Genomic DNA, 20,306 nt, shown 5'->3' with positions numbered 1-20,306 from the left:
CCAAAAATCCTTTCTCAGTTTTCTGTAAATGTTCTGGCATAACACATCTGAAATGGCTTGTCTATTTTCAGTGATTTTCAGTAGCAGTTTAGTGGCTGCCCCTCCAGTGTAGCATCTTTTGGGAACAGAATCTGCTATGCAAATAGCAAAATGAGGGGCCATTTCTCCTGTCAGCCATTGCTTGTTCAACTGCAAATTCTGAAGACACTTTGAACAGGAATAAGCCAAGGCCATGTAGCAAATTAATAGTGTAAGAAAAACAGATAAACTTCAGAGCATTCATTTCTTCTTCATCCCTTCTGAGTAAGAGTTTAGACACTGATATTGATTTTTCCTTTAATAAAATTGTTGCTTGCAGGAAGTCAGGAATGAAAATGTAAGATTTTAAGTCTTTCAGGATAGGAATGCCAGGATTTAGTCTGTGAACTGCTCATATTTTCCCTTTCTACATTTTGAATGCAAACCAAAGATCATTGCCCAGAGAATCTGTGGCTGCCCCTGGATCCCTGGAAATGTCCAAGGCCAGGTTGGACATTGGGGCTTGGAGCACGTGGGATGGTGCAGGGGGTGGCACTGAATGGGCTTTCAGGTCCCTTCCAGCCCCAGACAAAATGACTGCATGAAGAAAAGCAGGGAAACAGGTGATGAGAACTGCACAAAGTGAGTGCTCAGGCATGAAGGGAAGGAGGGCATGCAGTTCTTTTGGGCAGTTTTTTTGCACAGAGGTGCCTGTCAAGGTGCTAGGGGTGCTTTTACTCTGGATCAGATCTGATCTGGAGCACACCACTCCAAGAGACAGGCTTTAGGTTACCATCCAGGAGGGCTTTCAAAGGATTAAATACATTTGCTGAAGGCTTGTTCTCAACTGGGAACATTGACAGCAGCTGTGTGTTGAGAAAATGTTCAAATCTCCCTGGTCTTGAATTGAAAAACTAATAAATAGTTTCAGTTACACAAATTTTGTTTTAGCAATCTCAAAAAAAGAAAAGTAATCTGAGCTTTATTTATACTCATTATTTTTAGAAAAACTCCACTCAGACTTTGGCTGCTTGCTCAGCATTCTGAAGGACTTGTTTAAGGAGTTTGAGAAATCATAAGCTCTGAAATTTTGCACTGCCCTTGAGAGAAAGTCCTTTGTATTTGGTTGTGAATGCTTAATATTATGAGGATGCAATTGCATAAATTGAAATAATAAGCAGCTCTCTGTGTGTCCCAGAGGAATGTGTTCTTTATTTTTCCCTTGGAACAGTGATAACTTCTTTGTTACCCCCTCACAAAGTGAAGATACAGACAGATAAGCATGTGCTCTCACAGTGTTTACCCATAAGTCTGTATGTTTTTATTGACATGGAAGGCTGGGAAAAGTATAAATTGCTGTAGAACTGGAAAAGTATTTTCAGTGAATCAAACAGATGTTATCTTAGCATGAAACAGATGTAAAACTCACTAGAGTTTGTCTCATAAAGTATAGCATTTGGTTGAATACAGCTGGTACCAGGATTACAAATTAATCATGTTTGAATGCATTTTTGCTAATTAGATCCCCTTCTGTGACTCCTTTCTCCCCCTTAATAAATTCCAAATGTTAGCATTCCCTTTTTTTTTACCTTTATGAGCATTTAAGAGTCAGCCACTTTTTGGTATTAGAAAACTTTCCAGTAGTGAAGAACTTGAAACTAGAGCTTGTTTAAAATCCAGCACTCTCAATTTGCTAAGTGTGGCTTTTGGTGTGATGATGATTTATATGTCACAGGGCAGCTGGAGAGTTTAATTGAGAACTTAGATTAAATCACTTGTGGTTTTATCTACTGACTTTTCTTAGACCAGAACTAATATTGCTTTGTCAACAACTGACTTCAATAAAACACATGCTTTGAGAGAAGGACCTGCACTGGGCAGCAGAGGAGAGAAGAACATGATTTTTTTTGTCAAGCTTTATGTTAGCTCTGAAATAGAATTGATTCTGCTCCAGCATAAGAGTTGGGATTGTATGAGAAAGTTGAAAGTCTTGGGGATCTGTGCAAGGTTGCATTAACAAGATTGGCATTCATAAAAGTCTCTGAAAAAGTAATGTTCTGTTATTTCAGTAACATTCTTTTGTACAGAAAGATGAATTCATGAAGTTATTTTTATAAATCAGACAAGTTTTTTAGTGACTTGCATATACCACATACAGGGATTTCACTGGATTTTCAAACCTCAGTTTAAACTTTTTCTAACTGGATGGAGACCTTTTCTAACTTATTGCTTAGGAGATATATTTGCTGGGATGTTATTATACAAACTACTGAAAAGATCACTAATAATAGAACAATTCTGTATAAGACAATTGTTAGTTCTCATCAGATTGGTTGTTCATGCCATCTTTGTTTTAATGTGGTTGCCCAAAGCTGTGGATTTGTTAAATTTCATTAGGTCTTCACAACTAATGAGGTAACAAAAGGAAATGCATTCCACAGCAAAGAGCTTTCAGATCTTACTAGACTCCATCTGCTGCAATATTGGCTAAGAAAAAGGCATAATTTGAAATGTACCTGCATTGAAGTGTACCTAATAATAATTTGAATGATTTGAACTTTTTAATTAGAAATAAGAATTTCACCTAGCCCTAAAGTAGAGTCCCTTTTCCTTTCAGCTGTAGGTTAGGAATGAGTGATGGCAGCTGGCTTCCTGCAAGAAGCAGTGTTGAACAAGTGGGCAGCAGCATCCCCTGCCAGCTGAAATATCCCTGCCACCTTGGTGCAGCCCTCAGAGCACTGAATTAATTGAGCCTTGAGCTGGCAAAGCCGTGGAGCACAGTGGTATTACTGCATCTGGGAGAAGAGGTTAAATGCTCAAAGCAGGGATGTGCAGCTTTACAGCACAGCTGTGGGCCAATGGGCCAATCTAAGTTTGTCATATTGCAAAAAAATAGTGAAATGCCCACAGTATTTCCAAGCAGCAGATCAGAATCACAAAGAGCTTGTACATTTCCCCAGTTGAAAGAGTCATTTACAGCCCAGCTGTTTGCCTCTCAGCCTAATTTGTCCATGTATGTTCACCTTTGGTTGAACCGAGTTGCTTAGGATGTGAAACCCAAGGACTGAAGCCTCTCTGGAGGTCACTTTCTCTGGTCCTGCAGGACTTGGAGTTGAAGGCAGCTTTGGATGATGGTGAAAAGCAAATGGAAAATTAATTTCCTGTTGAACTTCACTTGCAGGAGGTCGAAAGGGAAATTTCATTCAGAACCGAGTGTGGACTTTATTATTCCTACTACAAACAGATGATTCAGGCTGCTTCCATTCAGCAAGGTATTGTAAACTGTAAAGTAAGTTTTGCAGCTGACTATTTGTAGGTTTGGTTGGTTTTTTTTTTCCAAATATAATTGAGAACAAGGCACACCATAACTATGAAAGATAGTGTAACAATTGTACTGGAGACAGATTTATTCTGTTCCTATGCCAGGGAGCCACTAAGTTATGGACATAATAAATTTCACAGTGATGCATTGATTTCTGTGCCACACCTTCCCATGCTGATGAAGGCAATCACTTTGAGGGACAGCTTTCATATCTGCTCAGGTTTCAGCTTGCTGGTTTATTCAGTTTATACAGTTTATTACTTTCATTTTTATTCTTCTCTTGTTTAATTTGAGGTATGAGCTATTTCTGGGAAGGGGCAATGTTTTTTGCTGTATTTCTGGACAGTAAGTGACACAAGGAGCAGCTTCCAAGGAAATCATACACAGTGATGGGGCTTTCTCAGACAGTCTCATGTTTTCTAGACATTTAGCTGTTGCTCCTTAGCAATTTTGCTTATACTACACGTTTTTCAATAATGACTTCACCTGTGATTAAAGTAGTGCCAAGAACAGTTCTCAGGATCCAGAATGTACCACAGATTCTATGCTGGGGATGGAAGTGTAAAAATAAATGTTTTATACACTACTAAATATATAGTACTTGAATTAGCACTGTGAGTCACATTTGAAGCAGGGAAGCTGAAAACCTCAGAAGGTCATGTTGATTCAGAGGTAATATGTTCTGAATCATTGACTCAAAGTTTGCAGTTTCTGATGAGAGATCCTAAAATACCTTTGAAAAAGTTATTCACTGTTCAAATGAAGATGGAGGGGGAAAATGACAATCTCCTATTTCAATTTCTCTTTATCATTAAGGTTTACATGGTTTAGTATATGACAATAAAACTGAATCTGTGAGGACAATTAACATACTTGAAAGAATGAATGTTTACCAGGAGGTGTTTCTCAGCATTCTGTATAGGATTCTTCCAATTCAGGTAGGCATTTATTTCTGGCTTTAGATTGTAAGTGCATTATGAAGATTGCAGTGAATCCTAGCTCCCCTTTGTAGATATTTTCTAATTAGAAATATTCCTGATACCTTTTTAATTTGTAAAAGCAAAACCTAATTCATACTAAGTATAATCCCCCCCGTGAGTGTTTTAATGTCAACATCAGTATTCTTGTGTTTTACAGCAATACCTAGAGCCTGTTTATTTTTATATCTACACTTTGTTTGGACTTCAGGCAGTTTATGTCATTGCTCTGTATGTAACAAGCTGGCTTCTTAGTGGAACATGGCTTTCAGGGTTGTTGGCAGCTTGCTGGTATATTACAAACAGGTAAGTGAGATGAAACATTTAATCTTTCTAATATTTTACCTAGTTTCAAAGGTAAGGCATTAAAGCTTTAACTGCATGATTAATTGGACAAAACATGAAAGTAAAAGGCCTCTCTCCAGTTAGCCAGAAAATGGAAAGAATTTTTAAATAACAAAAAATAATTAGAAAATAATCAGAAATGAACTGACGTATCAGACTGGGTTTTTAAAGGTTCTGGAAGTTTGAGTAGAAAATTTTGTCTTAAAGTGATCTCTGAAAGTGGAGTACATCTTTCAGATGTGTCTGGAGCTCCAGGTGATGTACCCTGTCTTCTCCAGGCTAGGATCTCTCAGGTGTTAAAGACATCTGCAGGAAAGCCCTTCAGGTGTCTCCCCACTGCCCCACACCTGCCTCAGGGGTTCCTTGCACAGCCTCAGCTCAAGTTCAGCTTCTCTCTCCCCTTATTCCTGTAGCCACCTCCTGCACTAAGCCTCAGAGAAAACCCATGGTAATTGAGCTGTTCTGGTGCTTTATCACTTGAAGAGTTACCAGTTTGGAGATAAAACCTTAAGAACTGGCTTTATGCCAGAATCAAGCTGCTGGCACAAAGCTAAGACTGGTGACATTGGCTGTTACCTGTAAATTACTGAAGAAATTAAAAGTACAGTCTTGGTTCTACCAGAAATGTTTGATATGTTAATGAGCAGCTCTAAAGGAATTTATCTACAAGCACATTCGCTACAGAATAATTACAGGTGTATGGAGGCAGGGTGTTTCTTTCTCCAAATATAAAAGGAATTAAAAGCCACATGCAATGTACAGTATTTTACACATTTCTTTCATGAGGTCATCTCTTCCATTTACAGAATATCTGGAGCAAATTTGTCCATCTTTCTAATAATTGGTGAACAGTGAGAGCTTGTTTACTTTATGCAGTATAATAAGTGCATAGAATGGATTTGGATAAAGACTTTCTGTCCAGATTAATTACATCTGAGGCTGCTGAGTAATTCCATTTAGACACGTTCTTCCTCCAGCTAAGCATGTTTCAGATTTGTTGCTTACTTGCTGCTTTAGCAAATATTTTCTCTACACTGGGAGAAAAGAGAATTATTGTTTTAGCAAATATTTTCTCTACACTGGGAAAAAGAGAATTATTCTTGTTTTTAACTTTTAAATCAGGTTTTGCAAATGACCATTCTTTGGGGAATTCTTCCCTCACATACTTCTTATGTTCAAAAGCTTCAAAAAATGACCCAAAGCTCATAAGCAAACTGTCTTCATGCTCAAGTCATTTGGATCACAGTGAAAATTATATTCTGTTTATATTCTTCTATGAGCATTTGCAAACCAGAAAATGAAGTAACATGACCTGTGGTGTGGAAATCCACAAGCTGGATTTTGTTAGTGCTTTTAGTTTGGGGTGTATTTGTCATTTCTAAATTACCCATACATAAGTAAGATGTAATCCATAGTATATTTTTTTTTAGTTAGTGAAGCTGAAGTCCATCATTTGACATGTAGAAACAATGGATAACTTGCAGAACCTTCACAGTGATTTATTTTCAGAGCCAGGTGTGTTAAAGGAACTGGAGTGTAGAGCCTCCATTTTTATAAAAAAGGAGTTAAAATAGCACAAAGATGCCTGAAATTGAAAGCTGTCTGTCACCAAGTATTTGCTTGATTTTAAATTTGTGAAACTGTCTGTTTTGTACAGAGTAGATACCACAAGGGTAGAATTCACCATTCCTTTAAGGGAGAACTGGGCACTGCCATTCTTTGCTGTTCAGATAGCAGCCATCACATACCTGCTGAGAGCTCATTTACAGCCTGCTCAAGAGGTGAGTACATCTGACAAGTGGGACACAGTAAACTCAGGAACAGAGAACTGTCCTCAGGCAAAGGGCTGATACAGTTTCTTTGACCAACAGTTCTTAAGTTACCATTCCTCATTTTGATCAACTAACTGCTATTTATACCATAGTAAAACAGGTATTGCATTTTAATCTGGGGGCTGAAACTATCCAAGATCTCCCTGGCATAAGTCAAGAATAACACAGGCATAAGTCAAGAATTTGTAACTCTAATAAAATATTTGTTATCCTCTAAGCTGTTATTGCAGTTAGAAAATTCAGTGTTTTAAAAGTGGTTTAAAATAAAAGCAGATTAAGATGGGCTTTGGTTTGGTTTGTTTGGGTTGGGGTTTTTTTGCTTGATTTTTTGTGTTTTAACCAAGAAAACTATAAAATTAAACTTTGTTCCCTCCTTGCAGAGGCTCACACTCATGGCTGTATTCATAGCAACGTTTCTCTTTAGCCTGACTTGGCAATTTAACCAGTTCATGATGCTGATACAAGCATTGGCATTGTTCATACTGGACTGCTTGGACATGATTCCCACAGCAAAGGTAAATTTCTCTTTGGAAAGAACCTACTTTTGTTCCTTTGCCTTCACAAAGCCAACAGTTTTAAGGTGTTTTCCTAACCAGTGGCCTGGATGGCCAGAGTAATACAGATTGTGCTGGGTGCCTTGTGCTTTGAAGCAATCCCAGTGTATAAACCCTGCAAGTCTAACAGTGAATGATGGAAACAACACCATTTCTAGTTTTTGTTCACTTGAACCAGTTCATGTCTATTAATTTTTCTCTGCTTTTGTTTAGACACTATTTGACACTTCCAAACACCATCCTAACAGTTGATCTGATACCACAGCTTTAGCATGGCCTCTCAAAGTTGCCAGAAGGAAAAAGTACCACAGGGAATCTTTGTGCAAGCTGCAGTCAAAGCAGTGTGTGAATTTTGCCTCGAGCATTGTGCATCCTCGTTTGGGACCAAGCTCTGCACAGGAGGAGGATGCAGAACACCAGCTTGCTGGGGAGAAGCAATTGTTGTCTTGCCTGCATTGACATTCACCACAAAATAACAGCATTGCCTCTGCTGTGTTGCTGAGCTGGATAAGCCAGAAAATAAAACAAGTCTTACTAAGAAGGTCAGGGATCACTGACAGTCAATCTCACAAAACAGAAATGTACTGTAGAAGATGAAAACACTGTCTTTGACATTAACATAGCTGTGAAATTCTACCAAGATCGTTTTAGGCATGGTGAAAGCTTGCACTGGTTGAAAAAGATTCTAACTTTAGTTAAGGTTACAGGAGAATGAAGAGTAATTCATGTAAATTTATTTTAAATTTGAAGCAGACTTGAACTTTACTGATTGTATTAATTTAACAGAAAATGAGTATGGGGCCTGCATATCAAGATAAATGTGGCTTACTTAAGTTTCTTAACTCTTTATTATATGAGCAGCTGCAAGCTAAAGTCAACATTTAATGTGACTGGTCAGCTGCCTAAAAAGTCAGCAAATTCCCAGCTTCATGCTGAGTTATTCCAACACAGACTCACCACACCACTGTGTCTGTACTCATTTTCAAAAAATAACTACTTAGAACTGATGGAGTTTGTTGGGCTCTCTGATACTGATTTACACCACTGCTGTAACACAAGACTGAACTTGGGATCTTTATGTGAGGTAAAATGTCTGTTTTGGTACCACTGTAGAAAATCAGCTGGGCTTTAGTGCTTACATTGAGCTGAACTCTGATAAGAGTTTAGCATAACCCAAAAGGGATTATACTGAACCATTACTGGAAAGTTTGAGAAGGTAGGTGATTTTTGTTTGCTGAACTGCACTGAGCCATAACTCTTCAGTCATAAAGACATCACAGAGGCTACAGAAACACTTCTTGGACTACAGAAAATAAAACCATCTTCCAAATATTAAGTAATTAATATTTTCCTCACACTGCAATTATAATCATCTATAATCAGCAGTTAATCTGCTTGATTATAGGACCAGGCTTCCTTAAGTATAAAATGGGCATAAAATATTAACCTAAGTAGTTCAGGACATAAATATAAAAAGGATGCAGTAATGGCTTTAAATGTAATGATTCACTGCAAGATGATACATTATTTGCAAAATAATTGATGTTGAAATAAATTATAAAGCATATTGAAAGAAAAGCACCTATGACTGTAAAGTTTTGTAGGCATAAAAATCTCATTATTGTTACAGGTTACATGGCTCTATATCATTCAGATTTCTGGGTTACTGCTGGTCTGTGTCCTACAGTTCTTCAATTCTATGATTCTTGGATCATTACTTATAAGTTTTAATGTTTCTGTCTTAATAGCAAGGACAATCCAGGTAGGTACCAAAATATTTCTGTAGTACTAAATAAAGAGTATTTTTATATGTGTGTGTGTGTGTGTGAACGAATAATTTAGATGCATTATAATTTTCATTTAGTAATATTAATTGAAAGGAATTACTATAGCATACAGCAACCCAAACATTGCCTGATCAAATAATGAATTCCATTACACTAACTGCAGCTTAACCAAGCACATCAGACATCATAATTCCATGATTGCTATTAACATTCATGATTGTGCAAGCTGCAGTTTGGATCCTGAAAAAAAATTGCATAAATGGACTTTACACCTGTTTCAGCAGGACTTGGCTTGAATTTATGGATCTGCCTCCAACAGAATAATCTGTAACAACTTGGACAGCTAGGCTCATGTCGAGTTCAGCTTCCTGAAATCCATTGTTTCTTTCAAAGATTAGGGTTTTTTTAATGTAGTTACAGTTCTTTTTTTTTCTGATTCTGGCATTGGTGACAGCCTCTGACTCCATTAAGACATTTACAGGGCCATTCCTGTTTTCTGCACCTATTCCCAGTTAACTGTGAGCAGCTTATCTGGATCTGGAGCTTGAAACTGGAGAATTGCTCAAAATGCTATCAAGTGACAGAGCCAGAAGATCCCTTTGCCATGTTTAGTGGTAATGAGTAGGTATTCAAAAGGCACACAAGATTGTGGAAATTAGGGAATGACTTCTGTAAGTACACCAGGGCTGCTGCCAAAGAAAGGCTGTTTGGCTGCTCCCAAAACTCTGCCACATCAAAGCTTTTATGGCATTATCCTTTCAGTTTTGTGCAAGTTTATCTTTATTCTGGGTACTTGGTTCTGTGTCTATTTTTGCCTAAATTACCCTAATGCAAAGTTGGTGCTGCTCAGGACTAGCAGAGGAGCTGTTGCAAATAGCCTGTGATGCTTTTGTTCCAAATACATTAAAATAAAAAAATGACTGAAATATTAATATTTTTTTCTTTGTAGAAAAACCTAAAAAAGGGTGGCTTGCTTAATAGGCTCGGGAAACTTATCCTCCATGTTCTACTAGTCTTGTGCTTGACTCTCCTAATAAATAAATTCATTAAGGTAAGCAAATAATTTTTAATATCAAAAATTACGCATTGTATTATGTTAAAAGCTATTTGTTAACCATCTTCAGGAATATCATTAAACAAAAACTGCAGTGAGATTTTTCTGCATCTCAGAAACTGCATTTTAGAAATTAAAGATAGTTTTGCTAATCTTTGATATATGAATTTGGAAACTTCATAAATTAACACCAAAAATTGGTGTTAACTTGCAGCTCACCTGTAATTTTATGTCAGCTGTAGATCTATACTGTTGAGCATTTGCAAAGTGTTTCACTGAATTTTCTTTTCAATGCATGCAGTTAAAACTGAATGCTTCTTTGATTGCAAAGCACCCATTTTAGTAAGCCTGTGTTGCTTCACAGTTGCATTTAAATGAAAAAAACTGCTGTTTACTGTGTGACATTTTTGATATTTAAAATATAATTTCCTTTCTCTTCCCCCCTTTGTAGAAAATTCTTAATCTTGAATCAGATGAGCATATATTCAAATTCCTGAAAGCAAAATTTGGATTTGGAGCAACAAGGTATGATTTAGCTGCAGTTTTGCTTTTTTGTTTGACTTCTTTAATTGAAGCCTTCAGGTTGTTCCTGTTTCAAATATGTGCAATAAATCACAGTTTTACCTTATGTTTATGTCATACTTGCTGTAAGAATAATCTGCACAAGTGTGACTTTATAATTTCTTGAGAAGAAAGGAAACTTTGATCCTTTTTGACATCAAGTTATGAAATGCATGATGGACAAAGGTGCTTATTTTTTTTTTTAGAGATTTTGATGCTAACCTGTATCTTTGTGAAGAAGCCTTTGGTTTATTACCTTTAAATACTTTCTCAAGACTCTCCAGTACCTTACTGTTTTACGTCTATGGATTTGTTCTCTTCCTTCTGACAGTAGCAGCTGTAATTGTTGCCTTTCGGAACCTCAGGTAAATACAGTTTTAAGAAAATTCACATTTTTATCAATTTTATTTTCTTCAGCTGGCTGAGGAACTGATAGGTGAACACAGCAGCAAATACAGGATGGCTTTGCACAGCTACTGAGGAGTGGGGTGTAGGAGAGAGAAATCAGACAGAATAAGTAACTTCCTGTTGAGGCTAAAAATGTAACCAAAGGAACGTCCTTCCCTAGATTCACTCAAGCTTTTGCTGCTGAAGTTTTGCAGTATGTATAATGTTGGTTGGGTTTTTTGGGATGAGGAGAAGCAGGGGAAGGATGTTTTTATCTAAAACATTGTTAGTTTCTTTAGTTCTTCCCATTTTCTCTGTGCAAAGCACCCCAAATCACAGATTTCCCAGGTGTTGCCCTCAAAACAACCCAGATTTCCCTGGGTGTTACCTGCCCAGAAATGAGCTGGAATAGTCTGTGCTGAGCTCTGTGGTCTGTGAAGGGGCAGGAGCTGTAACTGTGTATACTGCTGGCAGTTCCCAGAGCTAATCTGTGGGATTCTGAGCTATCTACAGAACACAGAAGAAAATCAGACAGAAATGTTATTCAAAAAAAAAAAGGTTCATTATAGAGCTCTCAGTTTTACATGTACAACCTGGGCAAAAGGTAGAAGGGATCATACAAAACTTGATTAAGCAAAAATTCAAGGAGTGTCACGTGATTAGTGTCAGTATCAGAGATTTTAGGGAAGACTGGATAAATAGGAGAGAGCAAGAGAAAGGGAGAGTATCCAAGATGTTCCAAAACTATGGTATGACAATTACATATTACAATAGTAATTGTCCAGTGTCAGTCATCTGTAAATGCTACCAGAAAAGTGGATTTCTCTGTGGGACTTTTCTGCAAAGCTGAAAGAGTTGATGAGAAGCCTGAGGGAATCACAGAATTTTGGTACTATTCAACCAGCCTCCTTAAAAACTTACTGGATCTGTCATTTTTAAAAATAAAGATTCTGCAGCTCTTATTTTCTGCAACCCTAGATGTAATCCCAGACATGTCCCTAATTTTTAATGCATTTATCTCACTGCTCTGAAGAAAATAGGAAAACCCCACAAACTGAAGTAGCTCCATTTTTTGCTTTTTATTGGAAGGGCCCTCCACAAGGCTTGACACCTCAAGCAATAATCACTCCCTTCAGGGCTCGTTTTCCCAAACTCTGCTTCCAATCTATGGCTATGGTAACATCCAGACAGAGCAGCACAACCCCACAAATCACAGTTAAATTCTAAATTCTTCACTCATCAAAAGCCATCTGAACATGGCAGTAGCTGCTTCCAACAAGAAACTAAGTTTGCCATGCTGTAAAGAATTTTATCTCATTCTAATCCAGCTCATTTAAACCCATTGCATTTCCAGAAATCTGCACATGAAAAGAAATACCTGATGCTGCATCGAGTTGGTGGCATCAGGCTAAATTAGATCATAGAAGGTTGTGGGCTCATAGCAATGGTTGTTGTTTGTGGCCCCAGAAGGATTCTGTACTTTTTAAAATGCAGATAATTATATGAAATATGTTATAGAACTTAATATAACACTTTTTTTCTTCAATTAGTGGTTCAAATCAAGTCCATTTGAAGAACAAAATGGAAGAATACACAGTGACACTGAAGCCTGAGGCTGCCTACAGCTTGGTTCACACAGTTCTTTTTGGATGTCTGGCATTAAGCACAATGAGGTATTTTTTTTTTTATTTTAAGGGCTTGTTCAGATGATTGAGTATATTTTTATGAGAGTGTAAAATATGTTGACCACAAACTAATAGGATCATGAACATTCTTTCTCTCCCTGGTGTATTTCTACTTGTAGACTGAGGCATTTCCCAAAATTCTGCCAGAAAGAATGGAAGTTTGGGAACAGAGATGTTCTCAGGAGAGCATAGCAAAGTGCAGTGTCAGTCCTGTACTCAGTTATTTCAGAGCCATGAAAGTCCCAGAAAACTGTTCAGAATTTCTCTAGACATGAACTGCTCTCACAAGCAGCTTTGCAGAGCTCCCAGTGATGATGAAAAGTTTGTGTTCTTCCAGGATGAAGTACCTCTGGACATCCCACATGTGTGTGTTTGCATCCTTTGGCCTGTGCAGTGCAGAGGTTTGGAAACTCATCCTGAAGTGTCTCCATCTCTACACATCCCAGAGGGTGAGCACTGTACTCAGCCTTTCATCCACTGGGCTTTGGGCTGAACCAAGTCAAGGCTCAGGGCTGAGTATTGCTTGTGGTTCTGTCAAAGCAGGGATCTCTGCTGGATGTGTGTATAAATTTAGTGAGTAAAATGGATTTTCTGGTGGTTTCTATATTAAACAATTCCATTGGAACACACTAGATGGCAATATAGATGTGGCTATGAAAAACAGCCATAATTTTACTAAAAAAATCTCCATATTAAGAAATCATCAGCAGTCTGAGGAGACCTTTGCAGCCAATTATATTGAGTGACAGTGTTTTCCACCTTGTAGAATATAGATTTAAAGATATAAATCCATCTTTTGTGATGAGTCTGTAATTAGGGTTTTACTTGAAGATAAAATCAGAATATGGGCTTAAAATTCAATCTCTTAAATTCCACTACATGTGAAATATTTCAGATATCAATACATTAAAAATTAAGTCTATTAAATGTATCATCAAAATAACCAATTTTTTTTCAATTTCTCACAGACACAGGTGATTAAGTATTCTTTACCAATAATTACATTACTGTACATTTCATTTAAGGTAAGAAATTTTTTTCTCAATGTTTTGGCATATTTTAGTTGCATGAAATTTTTCCTTTCTCCTAGAAGAGTTGTCTTATTAGTAACTACATACAAAAATTGTAACTGAATTTTAAAAATGAGGATAGCTGTGCCTGTGGAATTGTCTGTGAAGGATCAGTTGGGTTAATTTGATCCAAAATAGTTGTTCATAGATACAAATGTTTATCTGATTGTATGTGTAAGTAGCAGGTGTTATTTAAAGGCATAATTTTATGGAGAGTTGTCTCTTTTGGTTTTAACTAAGTTGTGGATAAAATGCAGATTGTCACATTGTGTCATGATTTATTGTAGGAGCAGAAATAATAGTAATCTCTACTGCTGAGCCTCATCTCATTTGTTTTAAAGTACAGAATTATTAAATGGTCAAGTACCTGCTTTGTCTTCCGTCTGTTCCAGAAACAGAATATTATTATTGTCAAACACTTAAATGTAAATGCATCAAACATACCTAAATCAATAACATGTGCAAGATTATCAGTGCGTCATAGCAGTGAGATTTAGAACACTGATTTAATGGGCAAACCATTCTTTTCATCTGTAGTCACAAAGACAAAAAATTCAGAGTCTGCTTTGATGGAGAAGTTGTTTCTGCAATAACTAGTCTGAGATGAAAATACATCTGTTAAATAATTCCCTTCAGAAAAAGGCAAGATTCATTTCATTGTTGCAGTTCAAAAGGCAGTAGTGAGGCAGTTAAGAAAGCTGCTAATAGAGTTCACTCCAGTATTGTGTTCCCCCCTCTAAAACTGAAACAAAAAGTAAAAAAATGCTGATTTCCACTTAAATTGTCTTATTGTTCTGTTAGAGGACTCTTTTTGTCCACTCGTGATGGTTAGGAAGTCATTTGCTATTTTCATCATCTCTGAATATGACACAAAAAATGTCACTTCTTCTGACATGGAGGATACCAGGAGCATGACATTCTGATAGTCTAATGTGACAGATCACTAGGAATAATTTTCCTCCCACTCTTCATGAGCAGATGTAAAGTTCCTAAATTCTGTCAGATTCAATTCTGAAGTCAACAGAAAACACTGATTTCATGGGCTTTAGAGCAGTCATTAGTTGTGCTCAGTCTGCCTGAAAAGCATCATTTTCATGTTTCTTCTAAATAGAGGAAATAATTTTTATTGACATTAAAAATATTATTTTTCAAATTTCACAGTAGGAATGAGAAATTTGTAACCTCTCGGTTGTTTTTTGTCCTGAATCAGTTCTTGCAGTTGAGCTACCAGAGGAGTGGATCTCTCTGTGGGTCTTTTCTGCAAAGCTGAAAGAGTTGATAAGAAACCTGAGGGAATCACAGAATATTCTGAGCTGGAAGGGGCCCACAAGGCTCCTGTCCCAGGTGCCCTGGCGTGGTCAGACAAGAATTCTTACAGAGATCCAGGAAGGACCCATTGCTTCTGTGACAATGTGGTTTTATATTCTCTAACACCTTACAAACAGGCAGTGGAAGGAGATTTTTGGAACAGAGACTCACTTATCTTTCTCTTTTCCAGAGAAGAATTGCTCTGTTGAATCACAGACTGCTCAGATTGCAGGGGCAGTTTCTCTGTACACCACAAAGTTACCTGGCCATCAGGGCTGCTTCTCTTGAATTTGTAGGGAGGCAGTTTGGTGTTTCATTATCTGTTACATTTGTCAGAACTGTTCTTCAGTGCAGTTCCTCAAAATAGGACTTTTATGGGATTATTAACCTAATCCTGAATAAGCCAATGAAAGCCTCTTTTGAGGCATGTGGTTACTACAGCATCACTTGAACAATAATTTATTGAGATGCAGATGCAGCTACAATGCTGGATGTCTTTCAGATTTCAGGCACAGGATGTTTTGAGACCTGTAAGACATCTGTATTCCTGTTTTCATGTGATTTTCATTATTACAGTGCAAACATCTTTCAGATAAAGTGAAATGCTGAAGTATTTCCATGCCTACTTTAGCTGTGCTGCAGATAACATAACACATGCATAAAGCAGTAACAAGTAGTATTTATGTTTCACTTTTTACACTTTTTAGGTAGGTTTCACCTTTATCTGTATTTTGTATTTTAACTTCATAATAATGCTCATCAATTTGTGCTTGCATGTCAGTAATTTTGAATAAATTGTTGGTACTTAAGGTGAGTTTCTGAGCTTGAGCATTCTAATTCCAAGGATCGCCAAATAATCTTGATTTCTCTCTAAGAGTAAACACTCTATTCCTGTTACTTCTGCAGCTGCATTTTTATCTTCATCATGGCCAAGTCCTTTTGCTCCAAACATGGACATTTATCACAGCACATACTGCAACAAATACCCATGACCTGAGCAGTCTTTGGTGTATGAACAGCTTCAGTTCAGGGCTAATTTAAGCCACTTGACAACTGGTTTCTTTTCCTGAAGACTTTGGCCCCAGAGACAAGCACTGTTACAAGTTGGAAACCTCTTTCACATTTCCCTCTCTCTTCTGAGCAGTTTGTTACATCCCCTATGTGCTCCATTTGTTCTTTTTATCCTCTCCTGGTGTAACCAGACTTTTTCTCAATCTGACATATACTTGATTTACAAGACAAAGTTCTGTCACTGCTATTGTAAGCATATTTTTATATGCTTTACTTTTTATTTGTCATTATCTTGTATTTGGAACTCCTGAAGTACCTTAACACTACCTGGAAATTTTTCAATTCAGTAAGAACAAGCCCCATGACCAAAATTTTCCTCCAGTGGAAACTGCTTGTACTCACTCAAAACTTGCAGTACTGTGAGTTAAAAAACCTTTACAGAGGGAATGCCATGGAACAGCCCCAGCAGTGAGCACGGAGCTGTGGCACTGGTGGAACAGCCACTGGTTCCCCAGGAGGTTACAGGGCAGGGTGCACTGAAAAGCAAAGCAGGGCCCATTCCTTGTGTCTCCACCCTGAAGGACTCCAAGCTCTCAGAATGTGCAGCTCTCCAGGGCATTTCAGTAATGAAGAGAGGCAGTTTTGATTCATGATGAGACTCCACAATCTCCTTTCACAACAGCTGGAGTTACTAATCTCTGGGAGAGCTTCTGAAGAGCAGAAATGCATCTGTTGCACTGTTGTACTTCCCAGAGCTTCCCCACAGCTGTGATGCTGCCATGGCTCCCCCTGGGAGGTGCCAGGAGCACTTGAACAAGTGTTTTAAGCAAGCAGGTACACTGGTGAGACTCTTAATTGGCCCAGTTACACCTCCTGCCCCCAGGCCTGCCATGGAATTACAGTTTTAGTGAAGGAATGCCTGTGTTTGCTTAGGGGCTCAGCAGCACCACATTCAAATTGCTTCTGAACTCTTGGATGAGCATTAAAATGGGATGATTAATGGCTTTTTAGATAATCAGGTGGGTTTTCTTAGACTTTCTCCTGTAGCATTTCAGTTTTCAAACCAGCAGTCCTTCTTATCTAAATAAGCAGGTTTGGAATAGGTTTTTGCATAGCATCCTCTGTAGTAAAGACTGATGCACAGCAGTCTGTCATTAGCATTGTCATTATCTTCCTTAATTGCTCCCTTCTGCCCTGAAATATTCACTGCCTTAAACAATAAACCCTTAAATAAATCATTGTTCCCTTAGCTTTTTGGACAGGAGGGTTAAGCTTTTCAGAATCAGTTTCCATCCTTTTTTCTCTCCTCTGGATTTGATTTATGTATTCTTTGTCTATAGTAAATTTTTAAATGCTTTCCCCTGATGGCCTATTTGTTGTTGTCATTCAGTCACAGTTTTATTTTTGCCTTCAGTAGTTCTCTTTTAATTCAAACTTCTGAAATACTATTAATAGCATCTGCAGCACATCTAATAGTCTTTACTTCTGATACAGATTTCCTACCTTTTAAAATTTAGTTTTATATTTCCTTTCTAAACTTAAGGTTAATTCCTGGGGCCTTTCCTTGTGTTGTCATTATTGATAATGGGAAGTTCTAGTCCTGTTGGTCATCTGGCAGGAGCTGCAGATCTCCAACTCTGAAACTGTGTGTTCATCCTGCAGTGACAGCCCCCTCTCCTTCCTAGGAAGGGCAGATAGATACTCTTGTGTCTTGGAATTTGCCCATGAGCTGGACAAGGTTGTTTGCCAGCTAAGAGGAAATGATACATTTCAGCATCCAAAACTTGTTTGGTTCATTCTGTCTTCATGGTTGTTCTGTTTTGTTTCCATTTTAGTTCTGGCCAGGAATAATGGATGAACTATCAGAGCTGAGAGAATTCTATGACCCAGACACTGTGGAGCTGATGAACTGGATTAAGTAAGAGGATTTTTTCTCTATTTCAGTTAAATGCTATTTGTGTAGATCTAATGTTCTTAGTTATAGTGTTCTCCTTATTTGTCCCAGCTCAGCAGTGAACTCTGGTGACCCGTGAGGATAGTCAGGGTGAGTGGGTTATCAGGAGGTGAGCAGCTGTGGAGAGCAGCTCATGCTGGGGCTCAGTGTCACTGCTGTGTTCCGTGTGCAGCAGGGCACCAGCTGATCCCTTTGCTCCCATAAGGACACAGTTCTCCCAGCCAAAAGAGGTAAATTTGGAGGTGTCAGGCTTCTCTTATCATATTATAGCTACTTTACATGAATAGACCTCTGCAGTGCAATCATTTTATTCTCCAGCCCCCACCCAACCTGTCCTTCCCAACTCTGTAAATGTTAAAAAGCTTGGAAAATTCGTACTCTGCACTCTGTTTGTTGGACTTGAAAACAATCTAAGTTGTTTCTGCTTGTTAGAATTAATTCCCAGCACGTGTTCCAAAATCTTTTTAATTGAACTTGAACTTGTTACAGCTAAGCATAGGTGCAGTCTGTCAGGAGTGTGAGTTAATCATTCCAGCCCCACCTCATCAGTTCTGCTTTCTCACAGAGCATAGGAAGGTGATTTTTAGGTGGAAACAGTTTGGAATACTTCATGTAGGAGGTGCTGAGATAAAAGGCCAGATAGGATGTTCTCTGGAGGGCTGTGAACTGCAGGGATGTGTTCTCTATTAACATAGAGCAGCCACTAAAATCTTTCAGGTTAAGTTTCTGAACAGGGAGATTCCTGGGACTTGTATTTATTTGCAACTCCAGCAATGATTTTAAAAAAAGAAAATTGGTTTCATGTTATAGAGGAAAACATTTTGAAAGTGAATCTGAATATACAACATTAAATATTGAACTGTTTGAAGTACTTCCTTGGAGTATTTCCTTCATATGCAATGAACTTCAGTGAAACCAGTCACCCAGCCTGTTCTCCCCATAGCAACATATTTACACTCCATAATGTTGTATTTCTTTAATCCATAAACTAGAAGGAGTAATTTAGAAGTAAAATATATTACAAGCCTTCACTGACTTATTTTGAAAGCAGGCCATGATTTTTTCCATCATTTAGAATCTTTGCAGCCTTATTGACATGTTTTTGTGACTAATGTTTACCAGCCAGTTCCATTTAGCACTACTGTTTTATTAAAAGATGGTAAATGTCCGATAGTTCAGGTCTCCTGTGTGCAATACATAGAGTTATATATAGATTTATACATAAAATATGCATGTGGAGTTATTCCCAGCCATGAACTGGATTTGACTGGCTCCAATGAGAATAATTTTTCATGTGTTCTTAATGCTGAGAATGCTAAACTGGTCCTTGTCATCTCTTCATTCCAAGTCATGACAGACAATTACAGAGGGGCATTTTTTTACTTAGAATTTATTGTATTTAGAAATATTATTCCTGTGAAGAAGAGTTAATTATCTGTGCTTTAAATACCAGTCAACAAAATTTATGATAGGTTTCTCAAAGTGGGACAGATTTTGTTAAGTTTGATGTGTAAGAGAACACTTTTACTTTACTAACACTTGATGGTTGTGCTGTAGTTAATGACCTGTCAAGGCTGGTGTCAGGAACTAATCATTCATTATTAAAACTCAGTATGAAAAGCTCTAATTTGTCATGTATATAGCAGTGAATTAGGAATAACTCATCTGTCTTGCAATCTCTCCACAACAAGAAAACCCTTCTGTGTGCATAGTTCTAAATGCATATTAACTTGTCCAAATATACAGTCTGAATAATGGCCAGCTATTAGTCTGTCCCCTGTGAAGTGTCTGCAGATGCATTTCTTACTCTTCCCCTCACTAAAATTGCCATAGCATTTTCAGTAAGATCTACTGCTTTGTATCTGTACAATTGCAGAGAACAAGTTTTTCCATAATGATCTTGCATATCCCAGTCTTCTGCTTTTTTTCCTACCCACCATCTCATATTCTTAGCTTTTTTTCAACAAAAAAGTCAAGAATCCAGTGCTCCAGGGATAGTTCTGTTCCCAGCTGGGAGGTACATTAAGATTCTTAGTTTTGGTCTTTCTCCCTAAGACAACAGGAACAACATGCTCATTTGTGAGATGGGGAAGAATATCAGTAGAATGAGCAAATCAATAGCGTGAACTTCCCTCTCTGTTCACTCCTGGTAAGTGCTAAAGAAGCAATGACTTCTGCCTTTAAAGGGGAAATCTGTCTACAGTTGTGCAATATATCAGTAGCAGTTGCCAAAACTCACAGAAAAAGTTCTATAAAATCTTGGGCAACAGCCAAAACAATAGAAAAGTTAACTGAGACTGAGATTCAGCAGAGCATGGTTGGATATCAAGCTGTACCTGAACCAGGTGTGGGGACAAGCAGGCAAATTTTTATATTAGTGGAAACCCCACAAATTTCCAAAGAATTCCTAAGGTTATGCAAATGAAACACCCATGTTTCAA

General features: G+C 37.8%; 1 protein-coding gene across 2 annotated transcripts in view; it reads left to right on the top strand.

Annotated features, from left to right (window-relative positions):
* The window catches only part of DPY19L3 (dpy-19 like C-mannosyltransferase 3), a 35,944-nt gene that overhangs the window by 5,383 nt on the left and 10,255 nt on the right, over positions 1-20,306 (top strand). For both annotated transcript variants that reach the window (XM_058813320.1, XM_058813321.1), the window contains 13 exons: positions 3,200-3,290; positions 4,157-4,278; positions 4,478-4,623; positions 6,320-6,443; positions 6,875-7,009; positions 8,679-8,810; positions 9,785-9,886; positions 10,341-10,414; positions 10,657-10,815; positions 12,388-12,510; positions 12,860-12,971; positions 13,491-13,547; positions 17,747-17,829. In XM_058813320.1, the coding sequence (XP_058669303.1) occupies positions 3,200-3,290; positions 4,157-4,278; positions 4,478-4,623; positions 6,320-6,443; positions 6,875-7,009; positions 8,679-8,810; positions 9,785-9,886; positions 10,341-10,414; positions 10,657-10,815; positions 12,388-12,510; positions 12,860-12,971; positions 13,491-13,547; positions 17,747-17,829 (1,460 nt within the window). The remainder of the gene's footprint in view (positions 1-3,199; positions 3,291-4,156; positions 4,279-4,477; positions 4,624-6,319; positions 6,444-6,874; positions 7,010-8,678; positions 8,811-9,784; positions 9,887-10,340; positions 10,415-10,656; positions 10,816-12,387; positions 12,511-12,859; positions 12,972-13,490; positions 13,548-17,746; positions 17,830-20,306) is intronic.

The sequence above is a fragment of the Ammospiza caudacuta genome, chromosome 13 (assembly GCF_027887145.1).
Source record: "Ammospiza caudacuta isolate bAmmCau1 chromosome 13, bAmmCau1.pri, whole genome shotgun sequence".
NCBI lineage: Eukaryota > Metazoa > Chordata > Aves > Passeriformes > Passerellidae > Ammospiza > Ammospiza caudacuta.
Note: the sequence above shows the minus strand (reverse complement) of the source record. Positions and strands in the feature narration are given on the sequence as shown.